Here is an 18,828-nt window from a genome sequence, read left to right as displayed (position 1 = left end):
GATCGCAATGAGTTCTCAAGCTATTCGATGTCGTTGATGGTAAAAAAGACGAGGTGATGGCAAGGCCAATTGGAAGGCTATTATTAGTCAGCTATATTAACCTCATTTGATTGGCCACTAATAGCCTTTTTTTATTGGTTGATATATATCCTTGGCAGAGCTGAGCACGGACCATTATTCTCAATGACTAAGCCACAGCCTCGGCTGAGTAGAAAGTTTATCGATAACGGCAAGAAAGCAACAACATCAGCTCCAAGCAGAAGTTTCGAGCTGCAAAGAAAACGAGAGCTCGCTAGCGACTCGCTGTACACTCATTTTCACTCTACCTACTCTCCTATAATGGTTCAATCACTTCGTTTCGCACATACAGTTCGAGTACGAGCTTCACCTTTTACCAGGGAAAGCTTTAGGCCATTCGGGACAGCAGTCGAAACACCTCTGCCAGATACACTGAACACTCCACCAAATTCCATCACCAGCTTCAAGACTCCTGATTGTGCCGCTGAATCAGCTAACCAAGGCTCTGCTGTGAAATGGAGCCCGATATCACCAATAACTGAATCATATGGAAAAAGCTCAAAGAAAGGGGAGGCTCGCATGAGCATGTTCTCATGCTTCCCCCGGGAATTGCGCACTCCTCTATCCCTATCTGTTCCCTCCTCATCGAAAGGATTTTCCGGACTATGGAATCAGAATCTATCAGGACTATTTGACGTAAAGTTTCTCGAAAGACATCCGTACACCTCACAGTCATTCATTCCCATATCACGGAGTCACAATCAGGATCATGCCATAAGACGAGACACTGTGACTGAAGACGTCTTCTATTTGGTCATTGTTGCTCCATCACTAGTAGGCCAGGTGGATTCAGCAACATCGATACACGATCCTCCAGATCTCAACAATGTACAAGCATTCATTGCTAGGCCAGGTCAGGCAGTGACTTATGCGGCCGGAACATGGCATGCTCCGATGGTGGTTATAGGGAGACAGAGGATAGATTTTGTTGTTGTTCAATATGTAAATGGGATCGATCGCGACGATTGTGAACTTGTTGGTTTGGAAGACGGTGTCGTTGTGGAGGTTGATGCCCGCTCGTCAAAGGTTGTGGCTAAGTTGTAGTGCCAGAGATTGCTGGCTGACAACTACTCTTCTACTTCACTATTATAAGCCTAAGACTGACGAAATTATTGGTTAATACATCTTTAGATAACATTATCTCTTTTACGCACTGATAACCATGTAAAGTAGGAAAATCGTAATATTTGGTCAACTATCGGGTATCAAAGATCTATGAAATATCGGTCTGGGTGCAGGCAGGGACCTAACTAAACGAGATAACGGAAGATATATGAAATGGTGGGTATAGCCAACGCGCTATCAAGAGGCTGAATGGGCCGGCTTGCGACAATCTTCTTCTACTTGATGGCCAAGTTCTGCTCCCATGGCTGGCATTTTTTTAATCACGTCTTCGGCTACATCGATCACACTTTGAGGTAGGCCAGCAAGGTGAGCAACCTTGAGTGCATGAGATTGTCGATTAACTCCAGGCCTTAACTTATGGACGAATGAGAAAGCACCGGATGAATCCTCTTTCAGGTCGGTACAATATCTGCCAACGTGCTCGAAGTCTGCCGTCATATCCGCCAAGGCGTGGAAATGTGTCGCAAACAAAGTGCGGGCTTTATTTTCATTATGAAGATGGTGCAGACAGGCAAAACCTACTGCGGTTCCGTCTTCGGGGGTAGTTCCTCGGCCAACTTCATCCATTATCACAAACGAGCGAGGAGTGGCATGTTTTAGGATGGATGCGGTCTCCAGCATTTCAACCATAAAGGTTGATTGGTCGCGAAAGAGATCGTCGGCTGCTCCAATGCGGCTGAATATCTTATCCACAAGCCCTATCTCTGCGTACTCAGCTGGAACATAGGAGCCCACTTGAGCAAGGATAGTTATTAGAGCGTTTTGCCGAAGAAATGTACTCTTGCCAGCCATGTTGGGCCCAGTGATAAGTAGAATTCGCTCCTTGCCCCCTACAAAGCAGTCGTTGCTGACGAAGGGGCGACCTTGTTCTTCGACTCCAAGTTTAACGGTAGGGTGCCTACCGCCGAAGATTTTGTGGCTTAAACCATTGTTAACAATCGGCCTAACCATTCCTTGTTCTTTAGCCAAAGCTGCAAAAGAGCAAGCTACGTCAAGTTCGTCCAAAACACTTGCATTGCGACGAAGTTTGACTAGGTTCAAAATCACCGTATGCCGTAGCCTCTTGAATATGTGTTGTTCCTCAACTCTGATTTGTTGCTTCATGCTTTCTAATTTGGCACCTAGTTGGGTCCAAGATGGTAAATAAAATGAGCGGGTAGATTTCGAGGAGGAGACGGTACGTGTTACCCCTAGATCTTCTAGTGATTTTTTCATTGCTTTGGTCCCTTTCATGTGGACGATATGGCCAAGACCAGGTGTCCACTTTAGGCTGAGCTGTGCAGTGTCTAGCGTCTGCTGTAGCCTTTTCGTTAGCTTAGCTTTCTCAGAGTAAAGGTTCTCAAGAGCATCATGTAGATTTCTTAGTGACTTGCTGGCATCGGGTCGCATAATCCAGGCGGTGTCACTAGGGGAGTCAGGTCCACTCGGCCCCTTTGGTCCATCCCCTTTTGAATCCTTCACTTTTTTGGGCATTGCATTAAGGTCTGCATCTGACCCTTCACTTAACAACACGTCATGGGCGAGGGCCGAATCGCCAGCGGCTGCATCCTCTTCCACACGTTGCTTCTGTAGAAGCATTTCTTCATCAATTGAATCTTGTATGGATCGTGACAATTCTCCTGGACCATGCAAGTTAAAACGGTGTAATAAAGGTCGAATGCTTTTAGAGCTACTGATATCGCCTTCAGCGGCGGCTTTGGATTCCACGGCTGTGAGTTTTTGTTCCAATATTGACTTTATATCCCCCGAAGCATCAATAGCTCGTGAAAGACATATAAGATCGTCTGGTAATCCTCTCCCAAGTGAGAATTTCTGCACTAGGCGTTGGGTATCATAGCTGCGTTTCAATAACCTCATAATATTTTCCCGTAAATCTTCGTCTTCCAATAGAAGAGAAACTAGATCCAGACGCTCATTTATGACCCCTAAAGAGGCTGATGGTGCGGCTATACAGATGTCTGATTAGAAATGATATAGATGGGGCAGTAAGTGGACCACTTACTCAGTCGTTCTCTTAGCAGCCGGGCACCGCTGCTTGTTGAAGTTCGCCGCACTGCATGCAGCAGGCTTCCCTTACCAAATCCATCTCTTGCTGTTTCCAAGATTTCAAGCCCCCTTAGACAATTACGGTCGATAGACATCGAGTCCTCAGCGACTTTTCGGCGAGGTGGCTGAAGCCTCACATCCGTTTCTTTTATTTGTTTCCTGACATATTCAAGGACCATCTGGCAGGCAGATACCTCCTGAGGGGTAAACATAGAAGCAACCTCTGATGATATTGGAGAATCAAAGCTAGGGTTCCACTCTGATAGTGGTTGGATATTCTTGGGACTTTGAAAGTACGTAATGGGTTGGTGCTCCTGGACAACCAATGACTCCAGTTCCGATCGTAGGGGTTCCCCTATACCTTGATCCACTAGTATTTCACGGGCTCCTATTCGTGTGATCGCAGAAGCAAGCATCTGAGGGCTAGTAACCTGGGTCAGAAAATCTCCAGTTGACAAGTCCAGCCACGATAGGCCAATTATGTCGGAGTCGGGAAGGTAATTGAGCTGTCCTCGGGTTACTTGATCATCTGTACCGGATTGCAAAGAATTGAGGCTGGGATCGACATGTATAGAGAGAAGATAGTTGTTTTGATATTGGTCAATAAACTTTTCGTCAATCAACGTGCCAGGTGTGACTATACGCGCAACCTTGCGGTCGAACATCAATCCACCAGCTTTGGCCTTGGCGGCGGCGTCATTGGCGAACTCTTCGCTAATGGCCACATTTTTCTTCATTTCCTGAACCAAAGTCTTGAGAAAACGGTCTAATTGAAAATAGGGAAAGCCAGCCATAGGAACAGGCCCAACAGCCGTTTTTTTGTACGCCAATTTTAAATTTAACAAGCTGGCATATTCCTCAGCTTGATGGAAATAGAGCTATTAAGCTAGTTAGTCGTCGAGGCAAAACTGTGCCGCGTATGTTGTGCTAAAGCCCAAGAGGATCCTACCTCATAAAAATTCCCAACTCTTGTGAGAAGAACACAGTTGGGAAACTTTTGCATGTTATATTTAGCTCCCTGGACAACAGCAGGATATTGTGGAACGTCATCGGTAAATGGGGCCAATGGTTTCTTGGATTCCAGGGGACCTTGAGCAAGATCTGACAGTCTTGCCGCCGACTTCGTTTTGGCACCACGCCATGATATAATTGGATATGGGACCTTAAACTGTAACAAGCCAGGTCTTTGGGTATAAACTAGGCTTCTAGGGTATAAATACGGCCTTGCTATACGTCCACGAACGCTTAGAAGTCTCATCGTATGTTTGCAGCATGGAGTTGTCAGTCCTTCTCCTGCCGACTTTTTGATATCGCGAATTTCCCCTTTCTGGCGCCCGGGCGTTTAGCTATCACATGACCATAAACGCTAGTCTGTTTTTGGGAAGCTTCTCGCGCTTACGTAATATTAGAGCTTTTGACGCGGTTCGACCAGAAATTTGCAAGCTTCTGGATAGCAAGATATCAACTTTCACAGTTCTCGAACTCCGTCCCTTTCGTTTTCGCGGGGTTTATTCTATCAACGGATGGATCGCAGCTATAAGTTTTTGTTTTTAGGTTGATGCGGTCAGGGTATCTATTTGCCCTCTTAAACGAGTGAACACGGAGCTTCAAACGGGAGTGTTGACCACCGAGTTACCCTCAAGATGGCGGACCCTAATAATGTCGCGCAGTACAAGTACTCGGCGATGTCCAACCTGGTTCTCCAGGCGGATCGCCGGTTTGTTACTCGCCGTGCTGATGAGGTTACGGGTGATCCAGAGTCCCTGGCGGGCCGCCTCAGTATCAAGGATATGGGTGTCCACGCGATGCGTCCAGAAGTCAAGCAGAAGAAAGCATCTGCCCCAAAAGACATTGAGCGTGGAGGTATAAGAGAAGGTGCCGACGTCTTGAAGCGGGAACAGCGCAAGAGGAAACGAGGAGAGCAGGCACAACTTCGTGGTGTTGGAATATTGTCAGCGGCGGATGCCCTCATCGAAGGCCTTAAATACCGACCGCGAACGGCTGCAACCAGAGCTACATATGATTTGATATTGACGACAACGGCGAGCCACCTGGGTGATGTGCCGCACGATGTCATTCGAAGCGCTGCGGATGCAATCCTCGAACTTTTGAAGGATGAGAACATGAAGGATTTTGATAAGAAAAAAGAAGTGGACGATCTTCTGGGTGTTACTATGGGCCCGAAAGAATTCAACGAACTGGTAAATCTTGGGAAGAAAATTACAGACTACGACGCTCAAGACGACGATGAAACAAATGGCGCTGGCGCAGAAGGCGAGGATGGTGCCGAGCTAGATGAACGTCAGGGTGTGGCTGTCGTATTCGATGAATCTGATGAAGATGAAGATGAAATGCGGCCCGATGCAGAAGTTAAAGATGAAGGAGAGAGTAGTGAGGACGAGGATATGTCCGATGAGGGACCAGCCGACGAAGGTGAAGCTGCCCAGAATATACCCGAAGACGTCATGGGCATGGGGGATGAGGATATGATCATTGACGCAGGAGCTGGAGTCGCCGCTGGAAAATCTGACGCCGACACTAAAATTGTGCCCGCACGCGAGATCGATGCATACTGGCTACAACGACAGATTGGAAATATTTACTCAGACGCCCATGTACAACATGAGAAAGCTCAGGAAGCTTTTACTCTAATGAGCGAGCAGTCAGAGGATGGTACCCCAAAGCCGTTGAGAGACGTCGAAAATGATCTGATGGAACTGTTTGACTATGACCATCCAGAGCTTGTTGGAACCTTGGTCCTTAACCGTGATAGGATTGTTTGGACGACAAGGTGGCGAAGGGAAGCCGAAGATAGTGATGCCAGGCGTCTCATTGAAAACCAAATGATAGAAAGTGGGCAGCGACTCCTCCTCGATGAACTAACTGGCAAGGTTCAAGATGCCACTGACCGCCCTGGGAAAAAGATGAAAGTAGACTCAATGGATGTTGATACTCCCATGGCCAAAAAGGAGGAAGAGGATGAGGCTAAACCAAGGACTATGGTTGGTGGACTTCCTCCATCGAAAGTCATCAATCTTGAGAATTTGGTTTTTGACCAGGGTAATCATCTAATGACCAATCCCAATGTTAAACTCCCTCAAGGCTCTACGAAGCGAACGTTCAAGGGCTACGAGGAGATTCATGTTCCGGCACCCAAACCCAGACGTGATGACGACATCAGGAGGATACCAATAACTGAACTTCCGGAATGGTCTCGGCCAGGTTTCGGCAACACTGACAAGTTGAACTTGATTCAGTCAAAATGTTTTCCCACAGCCTTCAATGACGACGGTAACATGCTGATTTGCGCTCCCACTGGATCTGGAAAAACTAATGTGGCTATGCTTACGATGCTTCGTGAAATTGGCAAAAATAGAAACCCGGAAACTGGTGAAATCATGCTTGACGACTTCAAAATCATTTACATAGCTCCATTGAAAGCCCTGGTTCAAGAGCAAGTAGGGAATTTTGGGAAACGCCTCCAACACTATGGCATCAAAGTGTCTGAGCTCACTGGTGACCGTCAATTAACTAAACAGCAGATAGCAGATACCCAACTTATTGTCACAACTCCAGAAAAGTGGGATATCATAACAAGAAAAGCAACCGACACTAGCTATACTCGCCTAGTTAGACTCGTCATTATCGATGAAATCCATCTGCTTCACGATGAGCGTGGTCCTGTACTGGAAAGCATCGTCAGTCGAACTATACGAAAGACAGAGCAAACTGGAGAACCCGTTCGCTTAGTTGGACTTAGTGCGACTCTTCCAAACTATCGTGACGTTGGCAGTTTTCTACGTGTTGACCCCATCCACGGACTGTTCCATTTTGATGGTACCTTTCGACCATGCCCACTGAAGCAAGAATTTATCGGTGTTACGGACAAGAAGGCCATTAAGCAATTGAAAACAATGAACGATATTTGCTACACCAAAGTCCTAGACCAAGTAGGTGCGAACAAAAACCAAATGTTGATATTTGTCCATTCACGAAAGGAGACCCTTAAAACAGCAAGGTATATCCGAGATAAAGCAGTTGAGATGGAAACTATTGGGCAAATTTTACGAAGCGATGCCGCCAGCCGTGCTATCTTGGCTGAAGAGGCTGACTCAGTGAATGATCCCGGACTGAAAGACCTAATGCCATACGGATTTGGAATCCATCATGCTGGGATGAGCAAAGCGGATCGAACATCTGTTGAAGATCTGTTTGCAGATGGTAGTTTGCAAGTCCTTGTCTGTACCGCTACGCTTGCGTGGGGTGTCAATTTGCCCGCACATTGTGTTATCATTAAGGGAACTCAAGTCTACTCTCCTGAAAAAGGCAGCTGGGTAGAGCTTAGCCCCCAGGATGTCCTTCAGATGCTTGGACGAGCAGGTCGGCCCCAGTACGACTCATTTGGCGAGGGTATAATAATCACCACACAGGCGGAGCTTCAGTATTACTTGTCACTACTCAACCAACAGCTACCCATTGAAAGTCAGCTTATGAGTAAGCTTGCCGACAACCTCAATGCTGAGATCGTTCTAGGGAATGTTCGGTCTCGTGAAGAAGGCGTGGAATGGCTTGGTTATACCTATTTGTTTGTCAGAATGCTTCGTTCTCCTGGACTTTATAGCATCGGCGCCGATTATGAACACGACACCTCGCTTGAGCAGCGCCGTGTGGATCTTATTCACTCTGCGGCGATGGTCCTGGAGAAATCCAACCTTGTCAAATACGACAGGAAAACAGGCAAACTCCAGGCCACTGAGCTCGGTCGCATCGCATCTCACTATTATATCTCTCACAGCTCTATGCTCACATATAACCATCATCTACAGCCCATGATTTCTACCATTGATTTATTCCGAATCTTCTCGTTGAGTGAGGAATTCAAGTATATCCCTGTTCGACAAGACGAGAAATTGGAATTGGCAAAGTTGTTGAGCAGAGTCCCTATTCCTGTCAAGGAGAGCATTGAGGAACCGCACGCCAAAATCAATGTGTTGCTACAAGCTTATATTTCACGCCTAAAGCTAGACGGGCTCGCTTTAATGGCTGATATGGTGTATGTCACCCAATCTGCTGGTCGAATCCTCCGTGCTATATTCGAGATTACTCTCCGGAAGGGCTGGTCCTCTGTTGCAAAAACAGCGCTGGATCTTTGCAAAATGGCTGAAAAGCGGATGTGGCCAACCATGACTCCCCTTCGCCAATTCCCAAGTTGCCCTCGGGATATTATGCAGAAGGCTGAACGGATTGATGTCCCCTGGGCGAGCTACTTTGATCTAGACCCACCACGAATGGGTGAACTTCTAGGCATTCCTAAAGCTGGACGTATTGTATGTGACCTTGTTTCAAAATTCCCCCGTCTTGAGCTGCAGGCACAGGTACAGCCAATGACTCGCTCGATGCTGCGTGTTGAGTTGACTATCACACCTAATTTCACCTGGGATGATTCGCTGCACGGAAATGCCGAAGCATTCTGGATTATCGTCGAGGATTGTGATGGAGAAGACATTCTCTTCTATGACCAGTTTATACTCAGGAAAGAGTATGCAATCTCAGAAATGAACGAACATCTCGTTGAATTCACTGTTCCAATCACCGAGCCCATGCCACCCAACTATTTCATTACTCTACTTTCTGATCGCTGGACACATTCAGAAACCAAGGTTGCCGTTGCGTTCCAGAAATTGATTCTTCCCGAGAAATTCCCTCCGCATACTCCACTCTTGGATATGCAGCCTGTCCCTGTCAAAGCTTTGAGGCGGGCAGATTACCAGGGTCTATATCCCAACTGGGAGAAATTTAATAAAGTCCAAACCCAAGTATTCAAAGCACTCTTTGATTCAGACGACAATGTATTCGTCGGTGCCCCCGTGGGAAGCGGAAAGACAGTATGCGCCGAATTCGCCATTCTTAGGCATTGGTCCAAGGAAGAATCGCGGAAGGCAGTATATATCGCTCCATTCCAGGAACTTGTGGATCAAAAACTTGCTGATTGGACCGCTCGCCTGACAAGTGTTGCCGGTGGGAAGTCAATTCAGAAACTTACTGGAGAGACTACTGCCGACCTCAAGATCCTTGATCGGGCAGATCTCGTACTTGCAACACCTATACAGTGGGACGTCATTTCTCGGCAGTGGCAGAGACGCAAGAATGTCCAAGCTGTCGAGCTCTTCATTGCAGATGATCTAAACATTCTTGGAGGACAAGGAGGTTATGTATATGAAGTCATCGTTTCACGAATGCATTATATCTCCCTTCAAACTGAACAAGAACTGCGGATAGTCGGGCTTAGCGTTCCGTTGGCGAACGCCCGCGACATTGGAGAATGGCTTGGGGCAAAGAAGCATACCATTTTCAATTTCAGTCCTCATGTCCGGCCAGTTCCTTTGGAACTGCATATTCAATCTTTCACGATACCCCATTTCCCATCCCTTATGCTCGCTATGGCGAAGCCTGCATACCTATCCATTCTACAACTTTCACCTGACAAGCCTGCGTTGATATTCGTACCGAGTCGCAAGCAAGCTCGATCGAGTGCTCTAGATCTATTCACTGCCTGTGTTGCTAGTGAAAATGAAGACCGATTCTTACATGCCGATATTGATGAGATAGCTCCTCTACTCGACCGGATCGAGGAAAAAGCATTGGCGGAATCGATATCTCACGGTATCGGTTATTACCACGAGGCCTTGAGTACAAGCGATAAACGAATCGTTTCTCACCTCTACAAGATTGGCGCTCTTCAGGTTATGCTTGCTTCTCGGGATGTATGCTGGGAGCTTGACCTTACGGCTCATCTCGTCATCATCATGGGAACTCAATCATTTGACGGCCGCGAACACCGATATATCGATTACCCAATTAGCGACATTCTCCAGATGTTTGGCAAAGCCACGCGGCCTCGTGAAGATAGGATCGGCAAAGGTGTCCTGATGGTTCCTGCTGTAAAGCGTGAATATTATAAAAAATTCCTCAACGAAGCACTGCCTATGGAGAGCCATCTGCAGCTCTATCTTCATGATGCGTTTGTGACGGAAATAAGCACGAAAACAATCACGTCTACTCAAGATGCTGTCGACTGGATGACTTACTCATATTTCTACAGACGACTTCTCGCTAACCCTAGTTATTACGGTCTTACTGATGTTAGTCATGAGGGACTGAGTACTTTCTTATCGGAACTTGTTGAGAATACCCTTAAGGAACTGGCTGAAGCACAAATTGTCGACATGGATGAGGACGAAAACATCTCTCCTCTGAACGCTGCCATGATTGGTGCCTATTACAACATCTCCTTCATCACTATGCAGACCTTCCTTCTTTCGCTTTCTCCCAGAACGAAGCTTAAGGGTATGCTTGAAATTGTGACTTCTGCTACAGAATTCGAGTCCATTCAAGTACGACGCCATGAAGACTACATTCTTCGCAGAGTTTACGACCGAGTTCCTGTCAAAATGGCCGAGCCTGCCTTTGACTCGCCACATTTTAAAGCATTTGTTCTTCTCCAAGCACATTTTTCACGTCTCCAGCTGCCAATTGACCTTGCAAAGGACCAAGAAATCATTGTTGGGAAGGTTATTAATCTCCTTAGTGCCTGCGTCGATGTCCTTTCATCTAAGGGCCATCTGAATGCCATGAATGCCATGGAGATGTCGCAGATGGTTGTCCAGTCCATGTGGGATAGAGATAGTCCGCTAATGCAGATTCCCCACTTCGGTCCAACCGCTATTAAGGCCGCTAATGAGTTCAAGTATGTCCCTGTTAATATTCCACAAATTAAAACATATGGAAATGCTAACAACTGTGCTAGGATTCGTGACATCTTTGAATTTATGGAGGCTATGGACCCATCGGAGAACAAAGACTACAGCACCCTTGTCAAGCGTCTCGGCCTTGATAACAAACAACTCGCCCAGGCTGCTGCGTTTACCAACAACAAATACCCGAACCTGGACCTTGACTTTACCGTCCTTGAACCAGAAGATATCACCGCCGGTGAACCAGCCTATCTCAAGGTGAAGATCGAGCGAGAGCTAGATGAGGATGAGGAACCGGACACCACGGTATCTGCTCCATTCTATCCTGCAAAGAAAATGGAGAACTGGTGGCTCGTGGTTGGTGAGGAGAAAACCAACAGCTTACTCTCCCTCAAGAGGGTGACTGTTGGTCGAAAGTTGGAGATGAAGCTTGAATATGTCGTGCCTAGCCCCGGAGAACATGAGTTGACGCTCTACCTCATGAGTGACAGTTATGTCGGCGTGGACCAAGACCCTACCTTTAAGATAACAGCTGCTGAGGGTATGGATGAGGATGAAGATGAGGAAGAGGAAGATGAGGAGTAGATGTGCTTTCAATTCGCTGCATTTTTACCCTGCTTCAAGGTGTTGGTTTTTTTTTGGCATTCACTCTTAAAAAATGCATGCATGTATGTATAACTGATTGCAATATAATTGTTTCCCCCAGTTCACCTTGCCTTCTAATCAATTTGTCCATTCAAAATGCAATTTGAACATCCAGCGCTTTGGTTGCTCCGCGGCCGGACAGCTGGTCACGTGGTTCCCCGCATTTCCGCAAGGTTCCTGGCTTGGAGCTCTCTTTTATAAAGAGCCGAAGAGCGCCAACAACATCCAACTTCTCTTCTCTCGCCTCTATACTATTTCATACAACTCAGAATTGACACCAGATAGCTTTTTTGGTAATTTAATTGCGTGGTAGGGCTCTTCCTTGATTACGTATTAGTTATACACCCCTCACGCGGGCCCAAGTCCAGCAACATGACGGTACACAGAGCCAAATTTGACCCTGAGTATGACCAGCAGCACTCATATACTTCCTCAAGATTATAGAGATTGACAAATTATAGGGTCCTTCTGAGTGCACCACGCCGCTCAGCATGTGTGCCAAACCCAGCAGGAACGCTCCTAGCCTATACACAGTCAACGTATAGCTTCGAATCCCACTCATCACACACGGAATTGATCATCCTCGACCTCGCCTCAAAGAAGACCAGGGTCCTCACCAACTCCTACAGTGGAAGTCCGCAATGGCTGGATGATAACCAGCTTATTTGGCTGAAAGAGGAGAGTAACGGAAATACAAGTTTCATTGTCACCGAGGTTTCGGGTGATTCTAAGCCCTACGTTGCTGGCGTGACTCCCGGCACTGTATCGAATCTCAAGGTTACTAGGTTGTCGAAAGACCACTTTGCTTTTGCTGTCAGTGGAAAAGCAAACTCAGACGGGACACTCTTCAACCCTTCCAATGTGAAAAAGCCTGTCAGCTCCGGCAAGATCTATACCTCTCTATTTGTGAGACACTGGGATGAGTATACTCAAGATGAGAAGCAAACGATATGGATTGGAACGTTACATAAGTCTTCCCTTTCTGGACCTGACTCATCGCAGTACTCTGTGTCCGGATTAAAGAATGTGTTCAAACTATTCAATCTCCCTCATCGTGTTGAATCTCCAATTCTGCCCTTTGGCGGATCTGATCATTTCGACATTTGCCCCAAAGGGGTGGTCTTTGTTAGCAAGGATCCCACTCTTAACGATGCTCTTCACACTAAATGTGTCTGTTATGTGTGCCCCATTCCCTTTGCTAGCTTGACCGAATCCGTCAATCCCATGGAAGCGAAGGCAGTCACGGCTACGTCACTTGAGGGCGCTTTAACTTCCCCGGTAATATCTCCGGTCAATAACACACTAGCTTTCCTTGCCATGCGAGAAGATGGATATGAGTCGGATAAGAACAGGGTAGTTATAGCAAAGGGCGTATTTGACCAGGGATCAGAGACTATTGAGCTTTTTGCCAGTGAGGACAACAAGGGCGCATGGGACCGCAGCCCTAGCTCATTGGTATGGGCCCATGACGATTCTTCACTTATAATTAAGGCAGAAGATACTGGCAGGGGGCTCGTCTTCCAGGTTCCGATGGGAGATGCAAAGGCCTTGACTACTGCCAACTTGCTCAATATCTCCTCGACTGGTTCGGTTGTGGATGTAGCTTCCACTCCTAAGGGCCTTTTCCTCACAAGCAGCAGTCTTGTGGAAAGCAGTTTATACTCATTAGTGGAAGCTAAACATCAAGGAGAAACCAAGGAAATCTCGTCGGCTACAAATAACGGTTCATCCTTTGGTCTGTCGCCATCTCAAGTCAGTGAAACTTGGTGGAAGGGTGCCAATGGCCACCCTGTCCATGCCTGGGTTATTAAGCCCTCCAACTTTAAACCAGGCGGAAAATACCCTCTGGCATTCCTTGTCCATGGTGGCCCCCAAGGAGCATGGAACGATCAGTGGAGCACTCGATGGAACCCTCTAATCTTTGCCGAGCAGGGATACGTGGTCGTCACACCAAACCCCACCGGAAGCACTGGTTATGGACAAGGCTTCACTGATGCCATTAGAGGGTCTTGGGGTGGCCTACCTTACGAAGATCTAGTCAAATGCTTTGAACATATTGAAAACAATCTCACCTTCGTGGACACTGACCGGGCTGTCGCCTTGGGCGCATCGTACGGTGGATTCATGATGAACTGGATTCAGGGACATGAGCTGGGAAGGAAGTTCAAGGCTTTGGTCACTCATGATGGAATTTTCAGCACTAAATTCTCCCTGGCCGCCGAGGAGCTGTACTTCCCTATTCATGATCTCAATGGGATCTACTGGAAGAACCCTGAAAGCTGGATAAAATGGGATCCCTCCGAGTTCATCAATGAATGGAAGACCCCTCACCTTGTCATTCACAGCGAGCGTGACTACCGACTTACAATCGCTGAAGGCCTTGCTCTTTTCAACGCACTTCAGCTGCGTGGCGTGGAGAGTGCCCTTTTGACATTCCCGGATGAGAACCATTGGGTCATTAAGCCCGAGAACTCCTTGCTCTGGCACAGAGCTGTGATCAACTGGATCAACAAATATGCAGGGCTCCCCCTATGGCTTGAGAAGGAGGGCAATAACTGTTTCCCGGAAGATCTGACTCCAATGAAATAACCACTCCAGCTGTCCTCTAAGCCCTGTTAATACGCACCCTACCATATATTTTTTCGGAATAACATGCTGCAAAAGATAAGATTACAACAGGTTTAAGTCCAGACCAAGTAGAAATGAGATATAATATGTTTTTTTGTCTTCTCTAGTAATATACAGGTTCTCAACAAGGAAGCCTTGTCTGCCGGCAGACGAGTACAGTCATAAAGCCATAAACACATAAAATCATAACGTCATAATGTCATGTCCATAAACATCCTGTAATTCCCCCAAGGTCGTTGCATCAAATAGTCATGTAGCCGATGGCATGTTGGCAAGGTAGTATATGAGAGCCACTATTGTCTAGTCGTGGCAGTTGTTCTTCGGTGAGTCGAAGACGGTTGGACTTGGCTCTGCGGGTGTGGAACGTGCTAAGAGCCGCTATCCGCTGTTTCGGAACAGTCATCCGTAAAGCTTAAAAAAGCATATCTAGAAGATGATATCACACAGAGCAAACACGTCAGTTGAAACAGTTCGAAGCTGGCGGGAGAGAAAGGGAATGAAAGAACATACCTTGCTTTTGGGAATAATCCCGCCTTTATTCCCCCCCAGAATACAGTGTTTTTTTGTTTTTTGTTTTTTGTTTTTTGTTTTGTTTGAAGGCGCATGCATACAGTGTAATCACAGTGGTGTCGAACTTCGCACTGTGCGATCATTGTATCGACGCTGGGAGAGAGTAGTAAACGGTTAGCAAGTGATTAGATCAAGTATGAGAGGATATGATAACTGAATAGCATACCTAGAAGCGAAGGCACACGCGCCTTTATTCCTTTTTTTTTTTAAGTTGGTCTCGGTGTATGCGTATCTGATCTTCGTGATCCATCTTTGGATCGAGGACCTCTTTGAGGCCAACTCCTTGCTAATCTCGGCCGCTCGGGCCGCTCTCGCCTGTTGACTAACGAGAGCTTGTTCGACGTATTGTTGGTATGCCACTTCGCCGAAAGTGGCTCGGATCGACTCCGCCTCTGGGGTAGAGCAAAGGAAGTCGAAAAAGGGGGTGTCCTCGGTTCGGTTGAGGGAGTCGGCGAGGGAACCGATTGTGGGCAGGACGTGAGAAGGACCACAAGTGTACATTTGCGTGTATGCCATACTGGCAGTGACAGGCGGGTAGACGTGATAAGATATATGTACAGGTATAAAGTATCACGGGCACACCAATTGACGAGTGTGCGGATCAGCAAGAAGGTAAAGCAAGTGGGTGGGCGACACACGCACAGGAGAGCAATACGGGGAGAAAAAAAAGAGGAAAAAGAAGAAAGGGAAAGGAAGACAGAGAGGAAAAGATGGGGTTTATATAGGCGGTTTTGACAAAGTTGCTGAATATCTGGAACCGGCGTCATATATTCCTAATCGGGATATCGAACCAGTGGTTGGTGTCATAGTCGACGTCAGTTTGGAAGCTCATGGAAGCGAAACGGTGGCGGATATTGAGGAATAGGAGTAGGCAGACGGTGATGATGGGAGAGGTAGGGGTAGAGGTAGGGGGCCAGGAGCGTGAGAAGGGGGGATAGGGGAGCAGGTTAGAACAGATATTGATAGTATAGTAGAACAGGATATTGTATTGGTATATCCAGGAGACCTGGTGCTAGCTATTGTACATAGTGATGGCAACGTAGGCACTGGAAGAGACCACGGAGGTGTTGGATAAGTAGTATATGGCCATGTAGGTAAATGGTATAGCGGCCACAGGATATTTCGTAGCTATACAGACGGATATACCTATGAGTCGTAGTGATATAGCTGTGTAATAAGCGGTGGAGGTGGAGCTGGAGTTTGATGCTCTTGTTGGGATAAAGTAGGTAGTCGAGGAAGGCTGCGGTGGAGCGTCAGAGAGTAGGACGGCCGGTCTTTTTATGTAGACTCTTTGCTTGTAGCGGAATATGGTAGAGATAGAGAGTCAGGCAGTCCGTGTGAATGTTCTCCGGGTCGTGATAATGCCTGTGTTGGCCCGTTAATGAGCGTATCTGCACCTGCATTACGGTGGCCCAAGGAAGGAGAGACCCTCTGTGGCGGCATCAGTATAGCAGCAAACAGCCTCTTGATGGTGAGATACGTTGAGCTTCACGACTTCTAGTGTGATAAGAGAGGAAGAATACGCATCAGGCGATCTTTCTGCCGATGTTTCCTATACCCCTTCCCACGACACTGAGAATTATCTCGCCGTCGTCAGAGTCAGGGGCGTCTCTCACACCCCATCCGGCGGCCCCAAGCTTGCTCAAATCCCTGGCAAGACGGACAACGGTTTCATCAGAGACGACATCACGGCCGACCTGCAGACGTCCTACGTCCTCTGAACCCATAGACATGAGGGTGAGCATAGTCGGAGCCGCAACTTTGGACACACAGCCACCGGTAGCAATCGACTCCAGCAGCTGATATGCACACTGCTTCCCAATATCTTCTGGAGGCTGTCCGCCAGAGGGTGGAGAGGCTACATCAGCAGAGTACAGACAGCCGGTGGACGATTCGGCTACGAGAGAAAGACCAAAACCCACGCCTATCTTCTTCTTAGCAGCAGGGTTATTCCTCTCTGGAGCAGGGACCAAGGGAGCAGATGAGACGTCAGAGAAGATATAGGTATCAGATACGAAGGGGTTGAGGACCCCTCTAGCCACATCAATCATGCGTGCGTTATTGCTACCAGAAACGCCAGTTGAGTACGCTACCCCACGGATCTTCTTTACTCTGCCGGGATTCAAGAGATGCAGGGTCTTGGGAAGGCGAACTTGGTGGCCGAAAACAAGCTGCACCTCCCCGCCGCCTCCCTTCCCATTAGGCCCAGGGTTTGACCTCCGCAGCACACGCAATTCAACGTTGTTGGAAATACCAAATTGAGCATAGAGCGGGAGAATCGCTGTCCGCACGCTATCGACGGACATATCACCCGATGGGGTAGAGGAGGTGATGACGCCAGGGCCGGTGAAAAGGACATTCACGGGGGCCTTGGAGAAGGGGGCAAGGAGGCACAACGGGAGCAGAAAGTAGCTGACTCCGCGAGTGCATCCAGCCGGCAGCTCATGTGTAACTACGCCGCGGCTTGCGCCCACTCCAGCAGCACTACCCGTGATCAGGCCGGGTTTATAGAGCAAGATGGTGCCTGTGTAGGAGACTTCGAGGTGGGAGCCATTGGTGACTGCTTCCAAAAGGCGCAGAAACGAGATTTCGTAGGGCGTCAGGCCGGGATTGAGGGAGGCCGAGCGGATCTGGGAGACGTGAATAGCCCTTCCGGTGATGGTCGACAGGACCAGGCGAAGGGCAAGACCTTCATGGCCAGTGAAGCGCACCGGGGGCTGTGAGGTGGCGGCCATTATATCAGGTAGACGAGGCCAATTCGATCCCTATCGAGACATCTCCTTGCGTTGTCTTCGCTGCCTTTATCTAATTCCACAAGATATCAAGCATTCGCAGCAAACATCAACAAATATCAACAAATATCAACAAATATCAACAAACAATCAATATTCAACCTCGCTGTCCGTCGTCGTTTTTGAATATCAAAGAAAAAAAAAAAAATATCAAAAAAGAAAAAAAAATCCCGGAGAGGATAAACTTTCCGCCGAGCCGAGGCTTTTTATTTTCTTTTTTTATTTTTTTATTTTTATTTTTATTTCTTTCTTTTCTTTCGCGGGACAAAAAAAAAAAATCGGAAAAAGCAAAGAAAATAAAAAAAAAAAGATCCGGAGGAGAAACGAAGAAAGCGAACCGAGAGAGAGTCATAAAAAGTCCGAGTCCTTGCGTCGTCGCTGCTGGTCTCTTTTTGTATAAAGAGAGAACCGGCCCGGGTCCTGACATGCGAGCGCCTGGCGCGGAGAGACGTCTGCTCAGGGTGTAGATGGGATGTGCTGGCCTCGCCTCGCGTGCCTGAACTACTACAGCTTCTTAGACGGCGTCACAGCACAGCACAGCACAGCACAGACGAATAGAAGAATACTTGATATACAACGATGTTGCCTCCTGCATTGAACATCCCCAAGTGGTACGTCTGCTGAAAGACTCCCCGAGACTGCCGGATGGCGTCTGGTGCCTGTTTGCTGACCTCTCCCCCCCCCTCCCCGAATGTGCAGGCTGAAGGAGAACGGACATCTTCTCAAACCGCCGGTTAGCAACTACTGCGTCTACCACCCGTCGTCCAAGGCCACGCAGGGATACACGGTCATGGTGGTGGGCGGGCCCAATACCCGGACCGACTACCACATCAACAGCACGCCGGAGTTCTTCTACCAGCACAAGGGCTCGATCGTGATCAAGGTGGTCGACACCTCCACCAGCCCGCCGACCTTCCAGGACATCCCCGTCCACGAGGGCTCGCTCTATCTCCTGCCTCCCAACACCCCGCACTCGCCCGTCAGGTTCGCGGACACGGTGGGCGTGGTGCTGGAGGTACCCCGGCCCAAGGGTGCCAAAGACACGCTGCGCTGGTACTGCAGGGAGTGCAAGAGCATCGTCTGGGAGAAGAGCTTTGTCTGCACCGACCTGGGCACCCAGCTGAACGGCATCATCGACGACTTTGCTAACGACGAGAGCAAGCGTGAGTGCAAGAAGTGCGGGTGTCTGG

At 48.0% G+C, this 18,828-nt stretch overlaps 6 protein-coding genes across 6 annotated transcripts; 3 read left to right on the top strand and 3 right to left on the bottom strand.

Annotated features, from left to right (window-relative positions):
• Positions 1 to 183: 183 nt before the first annotated feature.
• TRV_06203 (ureidoglycolate hydrolase, putative) lies at positions 184 to 1,122 on the top strand (the record flags this gene model as incomplete). The annotated part of the gene is made up of 1 exon (XM_003019696.1): positions 184 to 1,122. One exon carries the CDS (start codon positions 184 to 186, stop codon positions 1,120 to 1,122), a length of 939 nt encoding a protein of 312 aa, XP_003019742.1.
• Positions 1,123 to 1,380: 258 nt separating this feature from the next.
• TRV_06202 (uncharacterized protein) lies at positions 1,381 to 4,507 on the bottom strand (the record flags this gene model as incomplete). Its single annotated transcript, XM_003019695.1, has 3 exons — positions 1,381 to 3,101; positions 3,206 to 4,127; positions 4,199 to 4,507. 3 exons carry the CDS (start codon positions 4,505 to 4,507, stop codon positions 1,381 to 1,383), a joined length of 2,952 nt encoding a protein of 983 aa, XP_003019741.1.
• A 385-nt stretch (positions 4,508 to 4,892) lies between these two features.
• TRV_06201 (uncharacterized protein) lies at positions 4,893 to 11,588 on the top strand (the record flags this gene model as incomplete). Its single annotated transcript, XM_003019694.1, has 1 exon — positions 4,893 to 11,588. The coding sequence occupies one exon, from the start codon at positions 4,893 to 4,895 to the stop codon at positions 11,586 to 11,588; it is 6,696 nt and encodes a 2,231-aa protein (XP_003019740.1).
• Positions 11,589 to 12,020: 432 nt separating this feature from the next.
• On the top strand, positions 12,021 to 14,237 carry TRV_06200 (uncharacterized protein; the record flags this gene model as incomplete). Its single annotated transcript, XM_003019693.1, has 2 exons — positions 12,021 to 12,052; positions 12,110 to 14,237. 2 exons carry the CDS (start codon positions 12,021 to 12,023, stop codon positions 14,235 to 14,237), a joined length of 2,160 nt encoding a protein of 719 aa, XP_003019739.1.
• Positions 14,238 to 16,372: 2,135 nt separating this feature from the next.
• On the bottom strand, positions 16,373 to 17,581 carry TRV_06199 (uncharacterized protein; the record flags this gene model as incomplete). Its single annotated transcript, XM_003019692.1, has 1 exon — positions 16,373 to 17,581. The coding sequence occupies one exon, from the start codon at positions 17,579 to 17,581 to the stop codon at positions 16,373 to 16,375; it is 1,209 nt and encodes a 402-aa protein (XP_003019738.1).
• A 571-nt stretch (positions 17,582 to 18,152) lies between these two features.
• Positions 18,153 to 18,824, bottom strand: TRV_06198 (uncharacterized protein; the record flags this gene model as incomplete). Its single annotated transcript, XM_003019691.1, has 1 exon — positions 18,153 to 18,824. A coding segment is annotated over one exon (672 nt), but the record flags the coding sequence as incomplete, so codon positions are not given.
• Between the last annotated feature and the right edge of the window lie 4 nt (positions 18,825 to 18,828).

The sequence above is a fragment of the Trichophyton verrucosum genome (genome assembly GCF_000151505.1).
Source record: "Trichophyton verrucosum HKI 0517 chromosome Unknown contig00679_1.f1.exp, whole genome shotgun sequence".
NCBI lineage: Eukaryota > Fungi > Ascomycota > Eurotiomycetes > Onygenales > Arthrodermataceae > Trichophyton > Trichophyton verrucosum.
Note: the sequence above shows the minus strand (reverse complement) of the source record. Positions and strands in the feature narration are given on the sequence as shown.